Here is a 21,286-nt window from a genome sequence, read left to right on the forward strand (position 1 = left end):
ATAAAAGAAATGTTATGTTAGTCTGTTTTTTTTTTTTTTGTTTTTTTTGTCTTGTCCAGCATTTAAGCAGGCAAAATGGATTTTCTGGATGCTGTTTTCTGCTGGGCAAATTTACTTTGCCAAGGGAAGCATCATAGATATAATGCTCCCCTTGATATTCTGGATTTTAATTTTATTTTTCTATTTATTTTGCATAATTGTTTGTATTACAAAGTTTGTACTGCTGGACTGGACCGGAGAGGACAGAAGAGGGACAGAAAGAGAATCGAAAAGAAGAGAAAACACCTTGTAGAGAATGTTATGTTAGTCTATTAACCAAAGATATTGCAGTTTAGTGAACTTCCATTCTTTGACAGCTGATTAAATGAAATATGTTTTTCTGTATAGAACAGCATTCACGGATTGCAACAGTCTCTTACAGTAAAACAAAAAAATCCATAAATCACAAACACAAAAGGGGCAGAGGTAATTTGGACAGCAGGTTGTGCCTCACTACTTCTTAAATTGAAGAGAACATACTGACAGATCTATTACCACCAGACGGCAAACAATAAGGTATGAATAGTTATGCAGCAAGTTAACTTGCAGGCAGAATTTAGAAACATCTTGTGCTATCAGTTTTATTGGATCATCATCAGGATTTATGGCTATATTGTGTATTGTAAATCTGTCAAAGGCAGTTAAAGTGCTTAAAGCATAACACAACCTTATGTCAAGAATGCCACATTGCAGCCTCTTACAGAAGAAGCTCTGAAACGATTGATTTTCATAAGACACGTGACATTTATGGTTTGTAATGATCAGTGTTGATGTCAGTTAAAATCATGACTTACCAGAGGACCTCTGAAGGAATTGTGTTGACAGGAGAAACATCCCTGGAAAGTATTTACTGCCATCTAGTGGTACACATGATTAAATTTACAAACTCACATGTCTGACAGTGTCTTTTCGCACTAAAAATAAATTGAAGACATATGAACAAGGCACTGGCTACAGGCCAAATGCATAAATTAGACATCTGCAAAATGGTCATTTTGCTAAGACTATATAAATCAGATTAAGTCTACTCAACTTTATTCATGAAACTATTTGAAACAACCACAGTTGAAACATGTACATAATCAGCAAAAGCAACAAGAGAATAACACAATTTTAAAACAGATAAATAATACAATAAAATAATCAACCATGCTTCTAAAATAGTTAACAAACAATAAGCAATTAAAAAACAAGAGATTAAAATTATAAAAACATCATAAATAAATAGGAAATAAAACTAAAACAAACAAAATATAAAACCAAACCACAGCAAACTAACTAGACGAAGTCTCACATTGGGCTGGAAGCCAAAGATTAAAAATGAGTTTTAATATTGGTTTTGAAAAGGGTCAGTGAAGAAGCTAGTCTTATATGGAGAGGGAGCTCATTCCACGGTTTTAGGACCGGCAATTGAAAAAGCTCTGTCCCCTCTGAGCTTCCATTTGGACCTCAGTACATCTAGGAGCAGCAGATCAGCTGACCTGAGGCACTTAGCAGGAGTGTGGGGGTGACGAAGCTCAGAGAGGTAAGGAAAACACATAAAGGATCTTAAAAAATTAATTCTGTAGTGCATGACAGCCAATGGAAGGAGGCCAGAATAGGTGTTCTGTGCTCCCAGTTAGGAGGCGTACAGCTGCGTTTTGTACCAACTAGAGACGTGCAAGCGGGGACTGTTTCACCCCAAAATAAAGAGCATTACATCCAGCCAGAATAAGTGAAAGCATTGATTCCTGTTTCAAAGAGCTGAAAAGGTTTGATTTTAGGTGTCCAATTTGGAAAAAAGTTGGACTTCACTACAGAGCTGATTTGCTGATGCAGTTTAAAATCACTGTCCATCTTAAAGGCCAAGTTTGACACTGTTGGCTTTAAAAAGCCTGCTAAAGAGCCTAAACCAACAGGTGGGGATTCTTGAGCGCAACTGTGAAAAACTAACACCATCACTTCAGCTTTTCCCTCGTTAGGATATAATAAGTTTAGTGCCAACCAGGCTTTGATGTCTTCAAGACACGCTAGAAGAGGTGCAAGGCAGAAAACAATTTTCTTTTTAAGTGGCATGTATTTGACTATCATCAGCAAAAAAGTGAAATGAGATGCCAGATTCTTAGGATTGATCCCAGGGGCAGTCAATACAAAGAGGATGTGTCGAGGTACAGCATGGGGATATAATAATCCATATTCTGTCTGGGAAATGGATGAAGGGCATGACAGTCCACCAGAATGACTACAGCGCCAATGCTGGTGCTTCCGCCATGAAGGTTGGGCGGAGACCTGGCACAGGTATATAAATAACCTTAAGTCACTATCCCCAGAAATTCATGCTGATTACAGAAGTAAAACATGTCTTGTTAATATTTAACCCTGCACTCAAATCCTTTGTTGACACATCAGACAGTACAGGTATAAAGGCTCTGTTCAGTTTTTTGTTGTACTATCAGCAGAGAAAGGTCCTTTTCTCATGAAGGAGGAACGGCATGTAATGACAATTTATTACATTTTGATATAATGTAAGAAATTGTTACATTTACAATGTAACTTTAATCTAACAAATTAACTGTTATTAAATTTATGGTGAAATGAAACATTTGATTGAGCTCATCCAGCAAGAGGTTTTATTTAAGAAATTTTGAATAGCTGTTTATTTTTACAGTTTATTATATTAATTCAATTAAACAAACACAAGTTTTTTAAACAAACCTGAAAAGAACCATGAAATAGTGTCTTTCTTTTGCAATACCATGTTCCTTATGTTAAAATTTAGATTGTGTTCTTTTGTACATAAGATTGAGTCTATATCTAAATACTTTCCTTTTTTTTTTTTTGATGATTTGTCTCTTAAAACCTCACATTTAACAACTGCTACATAAACCGAAGTTTTTTGTTTGTTTTCTTTAGAATTAAATCCTTCTTTTGAAGCCAAAAAAGGTTGTTGCTGTTACTTTCATGTCTGTGCTTCATAATGGGGATGGTCTTTATGTGTTCATTGCAGTGCTTACATGCATGGTATACTGTCCATCATGGCGCTCTGAGGTTCACCACAAACCTCATCAAATCAAATCAAATTTAATTTATGAATCACTTTTCATACAGTAAAATGTAGCATAAAGTGCTTTACAGACTTTAAAAGCAGTAAAAACAATTTCCCCTTACCACACACATACCCAAAGCCAACACTCCATCTTAATCATAACAACAAGAGTCTATGCAGAGGAGTCCGGAGAGGAATCACTGTCATGGGAGTCATTGCACCAGGAGTCAACCAGACCACAGTGATCAGGGCACCAACATGGGGACTACTCAAAGGACCAATGCCATGAAAGTCACCTCTGCAGACATGGCCTACATGACGCAAAGAGGCTTCCATCTGAGGAACACTGGGAAATACACAATGATAAAACACATTAAAAAGTGGTAAAACAGTAAATACAAAAAGATAAAGAATGAATGAATGAATAATACCTCATTAAAATAAGATAAAATATACCTAATATTAAAAATGAAAAAGGTGAGATTTCAGTCTGCTTTTAAAAGCCTGAATGTTCTCTGCAGCCCTTTCACACACCACTACACTCTGCATGCTCATGTTGGATGGTCAGTTTTGTCCTCCCATCAACTGAAATATTGGCATATTTTCAATTATAAAGTTATTTTAGGTCTACTCCCAACTTGTCAACAGATGCATTTCCTTTGAAAATGGACTGGAACCTATTGTTTTTCTTTCAAGGTACCAGTTCTGTTATCTATGGGGGGGGGGGGGGGGGGGGGGGGGGGGGGGGGAGTGTTTGCTGTTCCATGTGACTAGAATAAACCACAGCATCACCCAGATCTTAAAGAGCTTCTTTCTCTAAACAAATCTAATTAAATTTAAACACATTAGAAGCATTTACATTAGGTGGCTTACGCAGTGATTGTCCTTTATGTCGCCATTTGGCTTCTTTGATGACTTTTGATTGGATTTTGTAAGGTTTTCTGTTTTCCAAGTTTTATTCATTACAATGACATCTAATATGACAGCTCTTAGTGACACGCAGCAGCACCAGTTAAATGACAAGTAAAGCTACTCAACCTGCAATGATTAATCAGTGATGATAGTGATAATATGGTTCTGATTTTTTCCCCCAATCTTTATTTAACCAAACAGGCACAAACGTTGCTCAATCAATTCGTCTTACAAGTTGCTGTTTACAAAGTGATCCTGAGTAAGGCCATTGATAGACAACAATACAAAACAAAATACAGATAACGATAAAATAATGGGAAAATATAAAAACTACTAGGGGGTGTTCAACACAACATAGCAATTCCTGTTTTTTAAATAAAAGAAACAGTGGAGATCATAGCTTAAAAGTGTTCCAAGCAGTTACAGTTTTAGTAATTTTTTATATTTGATGGAGCAAATATATTGACTAAGTTCACTTTGAAATACATTAAATAAAGATTTTAGGCCAGCAAATTTACTTTTATGAATATGAAATTTTGCCATAATGATAATAAGATAAATAATAATAATAAACATTTCAACAACAATGGGGCCCTGCCATACTTCGTATGGCGAGGACCCTTATAAAATATCTTTTGGGATGATATGGTTCTGATTTGAATGGAAGACGCCTCCGCCTTGTGACGCGTGTTGTGCGCCTGCGCAGTCTGTTGTAAACCAGAACCACATCGTTTTGCTTCAGGTCACTTTTCTGAAACCACCATATTACAGTGAACTTTTGTAACTTGGGAAAACTACCGTTTATTTTAACTTGAGTGAAAACCCTATTTTCTTTTCTTTCCTTTTTTAAAGTCACTACAACGATGTTTGAACAGACAATCAAAAATTTCAGCATCAATTTAAACATGTTAAACATGAAAAATGTCTTCTCCAGCGGCGACCTCGTTACAGGAAACATCTCTTTTGAGCTCACGAAGGAGACAAAGATCACTCTTATATCGATTAAGATGAAAGGAGGCGTTGCTGTCCATTGGTCCACCGGGGGAGGAAAAAACAGAAGACACTACTCTGCAAAAGAGGAATTCTTTCTCTTAGAAGGCGTTATCATGCAGGAAAGCGGAGGTATGCTGTTACTGTACTCCCTTTTTGACTTGTACCAACATGTTTTTTTTTCCAGAACCAGTACAGTGATGTTTCCTTTCACCAGCAGCTGTTGGTGGGACACCAAAACTTCCGCCCGGCACATATGTGTATCCGTTTTCCTGCCAGCTCCCGCTTGTGTGCCTAATAATGTACACTTGCAAGTAGAGTTACCTTAAATTATACGAATAATAAAAACAGATGCATTACATACACAATGTGTGACTTTTATAAAGAAAACTCATTTATAAAGTTGCATATCTCTCAAAATAAACTGATAAATCCTCTTTTTAAATAGAAATAAAGAATTACAATTTTTTTTTTTTTTCCTCATTACTGAGTTCATTCCACAGTTGAACCCCCCGAAAGGACAAGAATCTTTGTTTCACCCATGTCCTAGATTTTGGAACAATAAATTTACAACTGTCTCTAAAGTTATATTTAGTTCTGCTGAAGCTTAAAGTAATTTTGGACACCTTCTGGAATTACATTTTGTTTAGCCTTAAACATCACTTGTATCATCTTATAGAAAACTAAATCATCAAATTCATGAGTTTTGATTTAATAAATAATGGATGTGTGTGATCATAATATCCAACATTATTTATTAAGCATATGGCACATTTTTGTAATAGAATAATATCATTCAGAGTTGTCTTGTGGGCACCACCCCACAGTTCAACACAGTATGACATATATGGAAGTATTAAGGTACAGTAGATTATAGACAATGCTTTTTTTTTTTTTGGTAATAAATCTTTAGTTTTGTACAAGATACCAAGTCTTTTTGAAATTTTAACCTTAATGCAACGTGCATGATCTTTCCAGGTTAATTTAGAATCTATTATAACCCCTAGAAATTTCACATCAAAAACTCTCTCAATTTCAGTGCCATCTATTCTTAATTTGACCTCTTTAAGTGACTCTTTTTTCCTTCCAAATATCATGAATTTAGTTTTAGATACATTCAGTGACAAATTATTTCTGTCTTCTTGATTATTTCACATGTTTTATTATCAAGTTGCATCTTTCTTGTTCTTGTGTACCAATGCAGAGACTTCCCATCGTCCTTTCGTGGAGCTCATGGAGTGATCGCGTACACATTGACAGTGGGCATCAACAGACCCTGGCATATGACCAAATCCTTTGTGACAGAGCTGAACTTTATCAGCCATATTGATATCAACCAGCCGCTGCTATGGGTAAGTTGTTCATCATAATAATGATAGTAATAATTGATTGCATTTATATAGTGATTTTCAGCACACCTGAAGCACTTTGAATCCATTAATTCACTCCACTTTCACACAGTTGTGTAGCCACAGCTGTCCAGAGGCAGGCTGGCAGATGTGACTGCAGACTCAGCCACTTGAGTAAAGTGTGGTGCCACTCCAATATGGGCAGATCATAACAGTCTTCACATATGTTATGTAAAATTCCCTTGCCAAACATGGTTGCTGGTGAAACGCAGCAACTGGAAAAAGTTTTTGATCTTGTTCTGTTTCCTCTATCCTTCATCATCATCCCGCTTCAGTTAAAACCTCACAACAAAAAACAAACAAATAAATGGATCAAATGAACCTTTGCCCACATAAATTGATGTTTGCAGTTACTTTTCTGTTCCAAGCAAAGTAAAACACAGTCTGGACCTCAAAACGCTCCACATTCTCTACTGCTCACTGATTTAATCATATTTACATTATTGTGCAGAAAGTTGGGGCAATACTTATAAGTGAGCAATACAACTACTATCAATCCTGCATAGAAGAACCATAAGAATAATTCATAATGCCGGTTACAGTGATTACACTAATTCACTGTTCATAAAACCTTAAAGGTTAAAATTTTATAGATCTTTTAAAACAGCTCAAATCCTGCACAAAGCGACACGCAATCGACTTCCTGAAAATATTCGGATATTGATTTTGAAAGGAGGTGGTCGTTAGAATCTGAGGGGGGGAACTTAACTTAAAATGAGAGTGGTCAAAAGGTTTCTGTCTGTTCCTGGAGTGGTTGTTTGCAGGTTGGCTGTGGAGCTCAATAAATATACACTTTAAAAAGTGATACAAACATATTGTTTTCACTACAGGGAGGAAGACAGGCTTTAACAGTCAGGTGATCTAATATATAATTCATGCAGACTATTAATTTAGTCTATTTAATTTCTAATTATGTAAATATTTTTATGAAATATATGTGTTTCAGGGGACTCAGTTAGGTGTAAATAAGCTTATGCTTTAACCTATTCTGTTTAGGACATGTTGGGTTTATTATTTTATTTCATTTTTATTTTTACTACTTTCTTTTTTAATTGATTTATTTATGTATTTTTTATTGTTGTTTCTTTCTCAGTTAATTTTTGTTACTTGCACATGTTCGAATCATCAAATCAAATATGAAATCTGAAGGAATCCTGCAGTGTTGTGGGTGAAACCGGCGTTATAACTATATAACTCTGTCCAACTTATGTTTATTGTTTTTTTCTTGATCTTGTCCTTGGTTAACTCATTCATGTTCTGTCTAAACAGCTTCTTTTTACTGCTGTGATCTTACAGGTAAACAAATCAAAACAAACAATATAGCCTATTGAGTTGATTTATGTAAATGTCTTGCATTATTCTAACTAATTCTACTGGTTTATTGTGGGGAATGCAGTAGGGCAATGTCAGTGGGACGTTACTGTCTCACCTGAACATGATGCCTTACTGTTTGTTAAAAGGACACGAAAAGAAGAAAAAAAAAAAGGTTTGTTTATCTGTTGATAAAGAGACATTTCCAAAATAAGCGTTGATCCCATACTTAGGCTCATTGTCTGTTTTCAACCTTATATTTACAGAAAACCCCGTCTCTTCTGAATATGATGCTTTGGGACTTTTGTGCTAGAATAATGAAATGTATTAAATGGTTTGACAGGGAGTTATCACAGAGCCGGAGAATCGCTGTTAACCAGCCAGTACCATTATGAGTTTCACTGGTAATTTGCAAGATGTAACCGTAATGTATCATGCCTCAAAGATGCTCCATTGTTTTGTTTGTTTTAATGCTCTGATATAAAACTGATGTTAAACCTATATAATTAAGAGGACGTACTTTCAGTTTAGTTTTCGTCCGTTGTTTTCTACAGGCGCCACACTCAGGCTCAAACAGCAAGACAGTGTGCTGCCTGTGGTGCGCTTCCGGTCCGATCACCATGACAGTCAGTTTGAATAAGAAAGCTTTCTGCCCTGGTATGATTTCTGTCCACACATCTGCATTTTGAAATGCTTATGATGCATAGTGGAGCACGGCAAACTTGGCAGAACAGTCACATCTGATGCAGTCTGTTTTTTTCTGCCAGGAGAAACTGTCAAAGTAATCTGCCAGTTTAGCAATGCTTCGACGAGAACAGTTACTCCAACACTAAAGCTGCAGCTGAAACACCGTTATTACACCTATCAGCGAGTCCGGCCGAGGATCCTGTCCCAAACGCTGGCATCGGTGACTGGGGAGTCTGTCAGAGCTCAGACTTCTGATGTGTATACTGAGCTCATGCTCACCATCCCCTCGTCTGCATCCATCTCCATCTCAAATTGCAGCATCATTGAGGTTGATTACATTTTACAGGTTGGTGCCAGTAAATGACTCATGTTTGAAAGCACAGTTATAGGATGATGTCATTTATAATCCAGCATGATTTAGACGTTCAGCGGGTCTTTCGATGGCAAAATGCTCATATTGCCATTGAAATCATATTGATTATTTTGTCAACACAGCTCCCTGATGGAGTTATTTTTCTTGTGATTCCTGCAGGTGAGCCTTGGTATGAAAGCCTCCCTTGACCTCGTCGTGCTGTTTCCCATCATCCTTTATGAAGCTTCTGCTTACAGTTACCCCCCACTTACATTATGAAACGTAACATGACACACTAACATTACATCTTGGTAATGGAGTGGCCCTGACTACCCAGGGCCCCAGTAGGGAGAAGGGCCCATGAAAATCCAATTTTTCTTCATTTTTTTTTTTTTTTTAAAGGGGTGCTATTATGGTATTTGGAGTTTTCTGAGCTTTCTACAGTGTTACAGTGTTGAATCCTCATCAGACATGTGAACGGCACTGTTTTTTATCACCTAAACGCATGTTTGAGTTTGACTTTGAGTTCCAGCAGTCTTTCCGTTCAGTTTCCATGGCGACGAAAAACGCGTTGTTTTAGAGAGTTTTTTGTATTTTGAAATTCTTGTGACGTCCCGGGGGATAAGGTTTGGTGATTGGTTACCTTCTACTGGTTAACAAGGGGATGTACAAATACATCAGGCGGGTGGAAAACGTTGGATAAAGTTATTTCGAACGATGGCGGGTGAGTTTACCAAAGAGAGACATCCTGCTGCATTCGTTGCTGTGGGTTGCTGTTTTCCACTTCGTTTTCAGGGTCTGATTCAGGTTACAACATGTAGGGCTGTATGCTATGTGTTGACATTGTAGTTTGTTTTTTTTTATTGAGTTTATATTAGCCTAATCCTTCTGTTTATGAGATGTAACAATGACGACGAAAGCAGTTGCGGTGCACGCTCCCGATGTAGTGCAGTGGCGGGAGGCGGGGCTTAATGCGGAAGAGTCTCAATCCACTCGTTTTGCCACAGGCTGATCTGACAGCCTACAGAGAGGGTCGGTCTGAAGTAAATAAAGCGATTTGTGACAATAACTCGATCAATCCCAGCCCTTCTGGTCTCAGAAATAAAAATAAATTAACCTGAAATGCACATAATAGTTCCACTTTAAGTTTAAAGTAAGTTAGCCTTTGAAAGTATCACTCATCAGTATAATTTGATATGAATGTAGCTTAATATGCTTTTTTAAATTTTAAATAAATCCCCTTCTTTTTTATATGTTCACGTGCCTTGTGCACTGGCATGGATAGGGGCCCACTGACATTGAGAGTGTACAGGGCCAAAAATTTGGTGCTACACCCCTGCTTGCAACATAATTCAAATATTCCCTCCAGAATAACCAGGCAATCTGAGCTTATCATACACCATTTTGTCACACCACTAGAGGTCAGTTTTCCATTAAAAACAGAGGGGTTCATTTATGGACCAAATACATTAAGTTGATAGATAGCTATATCACCTTCTTTATTAGTGCACAAAAAGAAACTTAAAGAACATCTATTTGTTGTGGGATCTTGAGTAAATTGAGTAAATATATTTTTTCGTTTATTTGTATTATCTAAGCATTTAATGTTTGTATTTTTTTTCCTTCTTTTTTGTCATCATTGTATCTAATTTTATGCTTCAATGTATGTTTATTCTTTCCCCGGTATAACTAACGACCTGATTTATTCTTATATTTAGATTATGGTGAGCTTCTTGATAAGCCCTTATCGGGTTTCCAACCTCCCCAGCACTGTAATATTATTACTACTTTACACATATAGTCCATCTTTTGAACTTTCCTTCCTTGTTTTTTACTATTTTGTTTTCAATGAATGTTCTACTGCTTCTCTAAAGTGCAAATAAATAAATATCTAAAAAAAAAAAAAAAATCAGGTGATTTAATCATATGCGTTAAGGTTTGAATTACGTTTTTGTGTAAACCTTTATGTATAATTTAACAGGAATTGGTGGTTGGTGATATTTTTTTTCCTTTAAAAAAAGGTCTAGAATATCGCATGAGAATGAACAGTTTTGTTCATACTAAAGTGCACCCAGGTTTCCATATCATCACCTTTAAGCACACACAGTACGTGGAAAAATATCGTAATTATTTCCTGGAACATGTATAACACACGTGATACCAGTATATGACGTATGTGAAAGGTTTTAGACACACCCACTCCTGAAGAGCCAAACAGCTTGCTGCCAGCATGCTTTACCACCTGCATACAGCTGGAATTATGGAATTTAGTGAGCTGAACTGTAATTATTTCAACAGTAAATATGCATGTAAGAGTTCATTCTCATACCTGTTCTTCCCGCAAAGCAAAATTTTTTTTTTCTGTATTTCATTTCATTGTTTCTTTGCTAAAGCATATTGACTGTAAAAAAAAAAAACACAAGTTAATTATAAAACTAATGTGTAATCTCCATGCTTAGACACTCCTCGTCATATAAATTCGCTACCTTCCTCTCACCTGTTACTTCTTTTAAGGACAGAAGATCATGGAAAGCAATGTGAAGAACTTTTCAGTGGAATATAATTCTATTAATAACAGTAATGTTTTCAGCAGTGGGGATTATATTAGCGGTCGTGTTACTCTGGAGCTCGCAAAAGAGTGCAGCATAGAATCACTATGTGTAAAGCTGAAGGGAAAAGCTGAAGTCTTGTGGACTGAGCATTATGGAAAAACTGTTGTAACGTACCATAAAAAGGAGAAGTACTTCAGTATCAAACATGTCATTGAAGGAGAAAAAGGTAAGCAACCTATGAATGTTATTTCATTTAGGATCTTGTATACAAACTTATCTATACTTCACAATCACACCTCTCATTAATTGTGTGATTGCTTTGTAGGCAAACGTGTTATTGCTGCAGGAAATCATACGTATCCATTCACCTTTCAGATTCCTGCAGAGTAAGTGTTCTTTAAAATGATATTTATTCATATATCAGAAAGACTGGCTTTAAGTATGAACACATTAAAGTTGATATCTGCTGTCCATATTTTCCAGAGACTTGCCGTCTTCCTTCATCGGCAAATTCGGAAAAGTCCTGTACACACTGGAAGCAGTTCTGAGCAGATCCATGAGAATGGACAGCAAAGCAAAGACGCCATTCTTCCTCATCAACAAAGCCAACAACAGCGACCCAATACTGAAGGTACAATCACACTCAGCTCACACGTCCTCATTGAAGAAACTCGTGAAACGAGACAAAATGTGTTTACAGGCAACAAACATCTAGCAATAAAGACAACAGATATCGGCTGTAATGAGTTTGTGATTTGCCTCCAGACTCCGCAGCAGATTTTTGTTGAGAAGAAGATGAAACTCCTTGCTTCAGGACAAGTAACCATGGATGTGAATATTCCACAGACAGGCTTCCACCAAGGTAATTTTAGATTGTGTTCGATGACTTTGCAGGACAAATTGTCATTACAAGGGGATTATGATAAACGATAAACTCTAATAACAGGTGAGGTATGTGTGGCTCAAAGTCCCTTTATATACGAACCATTTTTATGAGTGACAGATAAGATAACACATGAGGGATGGAGAGAAAATAATAATCGCTATACCATGTTGGACCTTTAAAACATACAAAGCAATTTAACAATGCCTTCAGAAATCCATTGCGGGTGTAATGTTAAAGCTTGGCAAAACGGTAACAGTGTAAAGTTTTGCAGCTTTTCTTTACCTTCCAGCTGTAGCCTCTGCTGTCTGCATGTGATTGTAAAGAATCCCTTTAAAGATTCATGATCACTCAAAATTTAATGGAGTCTAAGTTAGACCAAGACTCATCGTCAGAAAAAAGATAAATAACTACTATAACCAGTAGTTTTTCCATAAAGTTGCTAACTAACAGACGGACAAATAAACGCAGGCAGAGGAGGTAATAAACCATCATAAAATGGTCATACTGAATGTTGCTTGTAAAAGCTGTTTACATGTGTCCTGGGTACTTGACACCGGACCTCACTTTGGGGTTTAATTGCAGGGACACATAGGCCTATATGAATAATATATTTAATATTTATTATTTGACAATGTTACAAACTGCACCATGCATCCTAAAACTTCAGAATGAAATAATATTATATTATTTCTGTCTGCAACATGCACACCTGTAAACTGGTGGGCCAAGTTTTCTACTAATGACAGTTATTCATTAAAAATGCCAATTTTTCTGTGCAGAACATGATTATCATGAAGCCTCACTGCGCATATCTGTCATCCAGAACATCCAGCTCATGTCTGATGCTCTGTTTTTCAGGTGAAGGGATAAAGGTTGTGGCTTACATTCAGAACAAATCATCTCGAGAGATCAAGCCTAAGTACTGTTTGTATCAGAAGAACAGCTACTTTGCTAAAGGGAAGAGGAAAGTTGAAACAAAAGAAATCTTGAAAGAGGTGGACGAAGTCATCCCATCCTCTGCAGGTCAGACCGTCACCAGGATCATCACCATCCCTCCCACCACATGCATGTCCATCTTAAACTGCAAAATCATCAAAGCAGAGTTCAGACTCAGGGTGGGTATTCATCTTCCCAGCAGCAGAGGTCTGCATCTCTAAACTAGCAGGGTTTCATAGTCATCAAGCTTAATATGGCATGCTTCTCCATTACAGGTCTATCTGGATGTCAAGTATTCTGCTAATCCAGAAGCCAAGTTCAACATCATCGTCCTACCCACTTTAGAGGGGTCTGATGAGGAGCAGCTTCCTCCTTACTATGGATCAGAAGATTTTTCAAATTATTTCACACATCAAGAAAGAAGCTTCCCACAAAATGCAGCAAACTTTGACCCTTCTGATCCACCAAGTTACACGTCATATAAGATGTACCCCCCCTCAAGTGGTTTTGATGGAAACAAAAATCTGAATTTGCAGGGCACATGGCTCCTTGATTCTTAACATTGATCCTCAGCAAGATATTATTCATAAATGTTCCTTTATATGCAAACAATGAAGATCTTTTAAAATATTTATGACAACTAATGGAATATTGAAAGTACTAATGAAGAGAGGTTTATTTTTTAAAGATCTAAAACTGACATTTGAACAAACTCTAAATCACTAACAGGAGTGATGCACTGGGTGTCATGGAAAACACACAGTGCCACAGAAAATAGACCAGTTTTTCTATCTCGCGTGTCACTAATCATTTCTTATGTTACTGGGATGATTTTAGAGAAATTTCATTTCCACAGTTGATCATATGCACTGCAAATCTTGGGTTTGTAGCTACTTAATATAATTTCTTACAGCATAGAACACACAGTGCCACAAAGAAAATGTTGTTTCTATTTTTCTATGTAATTCCTTTCATGATTCTATTATATTAACAACAAGTGTGTTTTCTTAAGTTTGCATGTGGAGTCTGTAATCAAGCGATTTGCAAAGATGTAATGTGTCTTTACCACCTGCTACATTAAAGTCAGACTTAAGGAAAAATTAAGGAGCTAACAATTATGTTCGATCAAATATGTATATTTTGTCTCTGAATTCATCTGTGTGCAATGACACTTTCAATTCTATTTTATGTGATTATTTTCATGCACTCTTTTGTTTTTGTTCTTCTCAGTTTTATTTGTTCTGATTGTCTTCAAGTTTATTTGATGTTGTTTTTACTTTTTAACTCCAGGGTTTTCCTTCTTCCTCCTTGTCAGGGTGGCTGGGGGTCCTGCACTGCAGCTGTGGTGTGGACTCTGGCCTGCCCTGATTTAGGTGGTTCCTGTGGTGTCACCCTTTGTGTTTATGGGTGGGCTAGCTCCTTGTGTGAATCAACCTCCAAGATTTTGTTTCCTCGCAGCAGCATCAAACCAGATGTTTTGGCTATTGATATTTTTATACCCATTCAGTAGACAGTAAAGAGGGATGAAGGGGGAAGGGGTGTTAACATGCACTTTTTGTATGTGCGTGAGTTTTTGTGTGTGATTGTGTGTATGTTATAAACTCTGGTATGTGAAAGCGTTCTCATTTTCTCCCCCTGCTTGTGTAAAAAAAACTTTACACAAGCTGTTGTTTGTATTGGATTTCATTTTACTTTGACAAATTTATGACAAACCATTTCTGGCCTTTGTTTCTCTTTTATTTCTTTTAATACATTTATTTTACTCACTTTTTAATGAACTCTCACAGCAATTACAGCTCTTTTCCAGTCATGTTAACCACTCAGAGCACTTTTACACTAAATGTCACATTCACCCCCTCATACAGCTCATTAATAAGTGCCTTCTACTTTCTCACACATTCATGCTCTGATAAACGCATCAGGTGGCAGTGTGCGGTTCAGCGTCTTGCCTAAGGACACTTTGGCATGTAATTGGGGGCAGCCTGGAATCAATCCATAACTTTCCAGTAGGTATTACTGCTCCTCTCCCTGAGTTACTCCCACATAAGTATTTATCATCACTCTTTATTTCGTTGTTTCATTACCTTAGTTTTGGAATGCTGTCTAGGTCCTTAAAGCTCAATGACTTGGTCTCTTTTGGTCTAATTAAAACTTTATTAATCATGTAACCGAAGTCAGTAAATGCTTCTTTTAAGATACTTTTACTTGTTTTACATATGTTTATAACTGTTTTGTTGTGTCTGGTGTCTTCACTGTTGTGTGTCTGCTTGGTCAAGTCTCCCTCCCAACCAGGAGTCTCAAGGACTTCCTGGTGAAATAAAAATAAACTCAACTATTAATTTATTTGTATTTCATTCCCATATTTTTGTCAAGTTTCCCTGTATTTATTTTAGAAATATCCTAAACGTGCTGGAAGCAGGTCTGAGCAGATTTATGAGAACAGACTGCAAAGCTAAGATACCTTCACCGTCATCAACTTAAACAATGATCCATTGCAGAAGGAGAAAAGCTTCCGAGAAGAGAAGCGTTTTCTGCCTGTGTTGCATTTGCCTGAGCTTCAACTTGAAGTGTTTAACTTGTCAAATGTTTATTTATTGATTTTACACATGTCAGAATTTCTGACATCATTTTCATGGTAGGCCTATCATGTAACATAATGGTTAAATACCATTTGAGTTGTGTAAGCTGGACCAGAAAGCAAACAACCCATCAGCTCCTGTCATCAGTCTGTGTCTGATCACAAATTTTCATGGCTACTGTGTGACTTAAAGTTATTTGAATGTAATTTGATTATTTGCAACCAACCAGACTTGCCAGCTGATCCCCCCCCCCCCCCCCCCCCCCCCCAGTCTTTTCCCCCTGTCTTAAAGAGATAAAACAAACAATCAGATGTATAGTAGGATAATTTGCTTCGACATAGGTCAAATATTAAATTATTTATCTAGAATTTGCCCTAATAAATGTCAAACTTCTTTTGATAAATGGGGCCGCCCACAGCGACCAGTTGCCCGACCTGTTACGGTGTCCTGCGCCGGGACTGGGTGGGATGCGGTAATGGGAGGAACCACTGGGGAGGAAGGCAGCTATAGTTCATGGTTTGGGAGAACATCCTCAGATTTCTACAAGGGCTGTTTGCATCGACTGGTGCAGGCTTTTCTCTGGTCGCAGCGCAGCATGTCGTCCACCGTGAAGAAGTTGGAAGTTACATATAACCCGATAAACGGGCGCAACACCTTCACCAACGGAGACATCATTACCGGCCAAGTCACACTGGAAGTGGCCAAGGACTTCCAAATAGACACGCTGTACATAAAGTTTAAGGGGAAAGCGGAAGTTCTGTGGACCGAGAGACATGGACAGACCACCGTTGTTTACCACGCCAAGGATAAATACTTCAGCAACAAGCGATACTTCGTCAAGGACAAAAACCTCAAAGGTTGATATGATTTCTTTTTCTCCGTTGTGGTCGCGCGGACTCTCCTGGTTTTTAAACGCAGTAAATTAGACCGTTAGGAGCTTATTTTTCTTTGTTTGTCTTGTTTTGTTGATTGCTGTGTATAAAAACAAACAAGAACAAGCAAATAAAAGAAAAGAAGCGTTAGTCACTGAGTCATTGTCCTGCAAACGTGTTACGTTATGAAAAGTTAATCAAATGAAATGACAAATACAGTTAGTTTGGCTGTACAAGTTTATTATTACTTAAAATGATGTTTTAATTGATTAGTTGACTGACAAAAAAAAAAAAAAAAAAAAAATCAGTGAAGCTGTTTCTTCTTTTTCCTCTAAAGATGATCAACAAATGCTGCTGACAACTCAGAACTCAGAAAAATGTAAGTATTTCATGCCTCTGTCTCATCATGAAGCAGGCTTCTCTTGTGATTGGCATGAAATGAAAATTGTGTGATTATGTGAGCTTCTTTGCTTATTGACCACTAATGGAAAACTAAAAAGCTCCAAATTCTCTTAAGACAGCAGTAAGGGTGATGCAAGTGTGTCTCCTGTCTGCTGCCAAACCAAAACCCCTCGAGGGAAAGTCTTGAGAAGCTTGATGGGGACTTTGTAGTTTCCAGTCTTTTTCTTTTCGATTTTTTATTACTTCAAATTGACTATCAACACCTTTTTTAAACAACATTTTTGTTTCCAGATTCCAGTGTTGTGGGTCCAGGAATCCACGTCTACCCGTTCGCCTTTCAGATACCTTTTCTGTAAGTTTTTTTTTTTCTTTTAATGGACAAACCACTTATTCGCCTTTTAAAATACAAAATAAAATTCAGCAACATGTCTTTCTAATTTTTTAAAATTTTTTTATAAGCAAGTAGTTTTGAACAACGTGTTAGATAACTAAGTTAGAAGTGAAGTATGGTCTGATATCTTTTAGTTACAATCATGCTGTGTGCTTGATTGTAGTTGTGATCCAAGCATAAGATCATATTTTATAGGTATAACATTCATAACTTCTCTTTTGTTGCTACTGTTCAGCTTTTTTTTTTCTTTTTTTTTTTTTTTAATACAAGCTGCCATCAAACTATTCAAAAAGTAAGTCATTGCATAAGGATGCACATACTTATCACTTTCCTTTTGTTTTTCTCTGTTTATCCTGTAGGGGAATGCCCTCTTCTTTTAAAGGAGCAGACGGTAAAATTGTGTACACACTGGAGGCCAAGTTGGGCAGATCAATGAGAATTGACAAAAAAGAGTCTACCGCCATCAACTTTGAGCCAAAAGTAAACCTGAACAGCGTACCTGAGTTAATGGTATGCTTTCACATACATGTTCCCTCCATTTCAAAACAAAAGGGGTGAAAAAACCCAGCGTAGGTAGAAGCACATAACTGGGCTCCACCCCTTCTAGCCTTTAGTTGTACCTGCATAGACATGTACTGCGCCATGTGACATGAAACATCTGATTTCTAAAAAACTGCCCGAACAAACCTGGACTTAAAAAAATTATGTAACATAGTACTTACTAACAAAACTGGTTAGGATCATTTAATCATCTGGTTTGCGTAAATGTCATAACCTTATTTGTGGTTCCAGCCACTGATTGAGTAGCAGATACCAGACTCCAGGGTTTTTCCTTTTTATTTTATTCATTTAAGAGAATTGATTTTGTATTCGTTCTTTAATTCAAGCTGCTTGTGTTTCAGACCCCACGGCACGAGTCCAAGGATAAGAAAATGAAACTTTTTAACTCAGGAAGTGTAGGCATGGATGTGGATCTTGAAAAGGCTGCTTTTTTCCAAGGTGAGCCCTTAAAGTGATACAGACGCCCACTGGTCCAATACCAAAGCTCGCTTTAACACTCTGATCTCTGTCGCAGGAGAACAACTAAAGGTTATGACTTTCATTAAGAACGACTCATCTCGTGAGATCAAGCCCAAGTATACCATTTACAGAAAGCACAGCTTTTTTGCTCGAGGGAAGAGAAGAGTCCATACTAAGGACCTCCTGAAGGAGGTGGGAGCGCCCATCCCTCCATCTGCTTCAGAAAAAGTCACGCAACTCATCGCCATTCCCCATGACACGGTGCCCTCCATTCTCAACTGCAACATCATCAAGGCAGAGTACAGACTAAGGGTAAATGGTGTGCCTACTAAAAAAGAAAGGAAAAAAAAAGTGTGTTTTGAGAATTTTAACAACTTCTATGTTTTTATTGTTCCGAAAACATTGAGCCTCAAAGTTCTTTCCATTTCTTCTCAGTACATAAGGTTTTATTGTTTACACACTCTGAAATGGAAATGGGCCAAAACTACCAATTGATATTGAAGAAAGGATGAAAGTAGTACTGAAACATACATAACACACCCAATACGCACAATGTGTTTTATTTCAGTATAATATGAAACATTTTGAGATGGTAACACAAATTGGAGAAGTAACTCTTAACAGCTTATGCTTACTTGCTTTTAATCATGAATTATAAAGCAGCAAAGTTGGGGATGGGTAAAACATATCAGGTATTGCTGGTTCTCATTACTGTTTGTGATTTACCGTCACGCTTAACAGTCAGTTGAATGCCTTTCAGCACCTGCCTTCCTCATTGACTGTGTGTTCACAAAAGGAGTTGGATATGCACGCAGTGAATTTACACTATTCTGCTCTCTTCATATGAATAGATGAACAAAAGTACAAATGATGAGTATTCATTTTAGGTCATGGAGAGAAAATCAACAATCCGGAGTTATAACGTTTGTCTTTAATTGGCTCCTTGTGTGGTTTAGGATTCATTTTTAAGGTGCTTTTAGTTATTTATAAATATCTTAATGGTCTTGGGTGTTCTTATTTATCTGACCTGCTTGGGATCGGATAAATGGGTTTTGTTTGTATATTTGTGCGTGTGTTTTGTGTTGCTGTTTGGTATGAAAAAGAAAATCTTAATGGATTTGTGCAGCTTCATCTGAAACACGGGAAGCAGTTTAACATGTATGAACATCTAAAGCATGGTTGTCAAACCCCAGTCCTCAAAGGCCAGTTGTCCTGCTGGTTTTTGTTGTTTCCCTCTACCAACACTCTTGATTCAAGTCAAATGGATCCAGCAGCTTCTTGTCAACCTATGTTTTAAATTCAGTCAGGTGTGTTGGAGCATGGAGACAACCAAAACCTGCGGGAAACCGGTCCTGGAGGACTGGACTCTGATACCTTTGACCCTAAAGCAAGACTGAGCAAGTTTTTCTGTCCTGTAAAAGCAACAGTTTCAAAAGCTTCAAACAACCAGTCTTTATTATTCTGACCTGTGACAGAAAATTTTTTTTTTTTTTTTTTTTTAAACACAGGTTTACCTTGATGTCAAGTATGCATCAGACCCAGAGATCAAATTTGATATCGTCATCCTGCCAAGTACCTCTCAAATTCCTGCTCTGGCACCCCCACCGGCTGCCGCTGGCTTTGGCTTTGAACCGTTAGGGAACCCAAGCGCCCCAGTCTGGGGCTTTGGACCTCCCCAACCACCTGCAGGAGATCAACATACTCAACCTCCTCCTTATGGAGAGTATAACTTGTACCCTCCTATTGATGATTTTCCTAAGAAAAATTAGCAATGTGGCCGAGAAGATGTGTAGGAATTCATTTTAATCAGAACAAATAAAGAGAATGGAAAAGAACAGATTGCATTTTTCATTGTTTTTGTCATTAACTTGTAAATGTTGATTATTAAAATAACAAAAGTTTAACTTACATTTATCTTTTTTTTTTTCTTTTTTTTTTTTACTTTGAAGAAGATTCATCATCATATCTTATGGGGTCTTAGACCGCCTGTTATCTGGGAGAATTTGGCTCTCAGTAAACAGCACAATGTTTCAACACGTGCTTCTCATGGTTGTAATGCAAATACTATTTAAATGAAGCACACATTACTTCTTGCAGGTTTATTGCAAGAAGCTCTGCTAAAACAATTTTGAAATGTCATTTAAAAAAAAAAAAAAAAAGAGGTTTGGTTAGTTACCTTGAAAAACTAAAGAACAGAATGTCCATATTAAAAACAATAAGTAGAAGCACTCTGCCAGGTTATTGTCTTTTTATTTATTTTTTTAAACAATCATTTTGGGCATTATTTTTTAATCAAAGCTCTGGCAGTAAAATAATCCATATTTTTTCATGGTAAAAATAAGTATCCTGGATCCAGGCAGCGATCCAGATAACTTAAAGTCAGATCACTTATTCCTCATTGCATTTAGGAGATTTCCTGAAAGTTTCATGCAAATTGTCCTGGACTTTTTGAGTAATGTTGCTAACAAAGTTGACCTGTGTGAAGTTGGCGTCCGCATCCTTTATAAAACTATGAAAACAGCCTCAGTTGTTTGTGCTGAAAGAAATATTGTTTGCGCTGCTTTCATTTTTGAGATATTAAACATTCTGAGGGCATCAAGCCACCATATTGTTGTCCAGATAAACTCAAATGGTCTTGTTTGTTTGTGCTAGATTATGCTTCATTTTGATGATGATGGGTATAGGGGGTTGTGTGACTTCATGATGGTACAATACTGCTTTGTAATGGTCCAAGTTAAATTCTCCCACATGACCACGTTTTCATCCTTTTAGTCTCCGAAGGCTTGCTATGTGTTACCTTCAGTATGCTTGTGTAATGTCCAAACTAAAAAGCTGATTACTAAGAAAAACAATGAAGGCTGGAATGTACCAGTCTCAGCATTGTGTTCAGTAAACTGCAGGTATGGCGTGAGCTCGATGAAAG

General features: G+C 37.2%; 2 protein-coding genes across 2 annotated transcripts; both read left to right on the plus strand.

Annotated features, from left to right (window-relative positions):
• Nucleotides 1–4,890: 4,890 nt before the first annotated feature.
• LOC306764501 (arrestin domain-containing protein 3-like) lies at nt 4,891–9,004 on the plus strand (the record flags this gene model as incomplete). Its single annotated transcript, XM_079251675.1, has 5 exons — nt 4,891–5,111; nt 6,171–6,318; nt 8,241–8,343; nt 8,454–8,719; nt 8,906–9,004. The coding sequence occupies 5 exons, from the start codon at nt 4,891–4,893 to the stop codon at nt 9,002–9,004; spliced, it is 837 nt and encodes a 278-aa protein (XP_079107801.1).
• Nucleotides 9,005–11,250: 2,246 nt separating this feature from the next.
• On the plus strand, nt 11,251–20,132 carry LOC306764502 (uncharacterized protein; the record flags this gene model as incomplete). Its single annotated transcript, XM_079251676.1, has 13 exons — nt 11,251–11,503; nt 11,603–11,663; nt 11,761–11,908; nt 12,043–12,139; nt 13,022–13,278; nt 13,375–13,586; nt 14,390–14,444; nt 16,097–16,535; nt 17,244–17,304; nt 17,703–17,853; nt 18,246–18,342; nt 18,419–18,675; nt 19,872–20,132. The coding sequence occupies 13 exons, from the start codon at nt 11,251–11,253 to the stop codon at nt 20,130–20,132; spliced, it is 2,349 nt and encodes a 782-aa protein (XP_079107802.1).
• Between the last annotated feature and the right edge of the window lie 1,154 nt (nt 20,133–21,286).

Source organism: Telmatherina bonti (assembly GCF_933228915.1).
Source record: "Telmatherina bonti genome assembly, chromosome: 13".
Taxonomy (NCBI): domain Eukaryota; kingdom Metazoa; phylum Chordata; class Actinopteri; order Atheriniformes; family Telmatherinidae; genus Telmatherina; species Telmatherina bonti.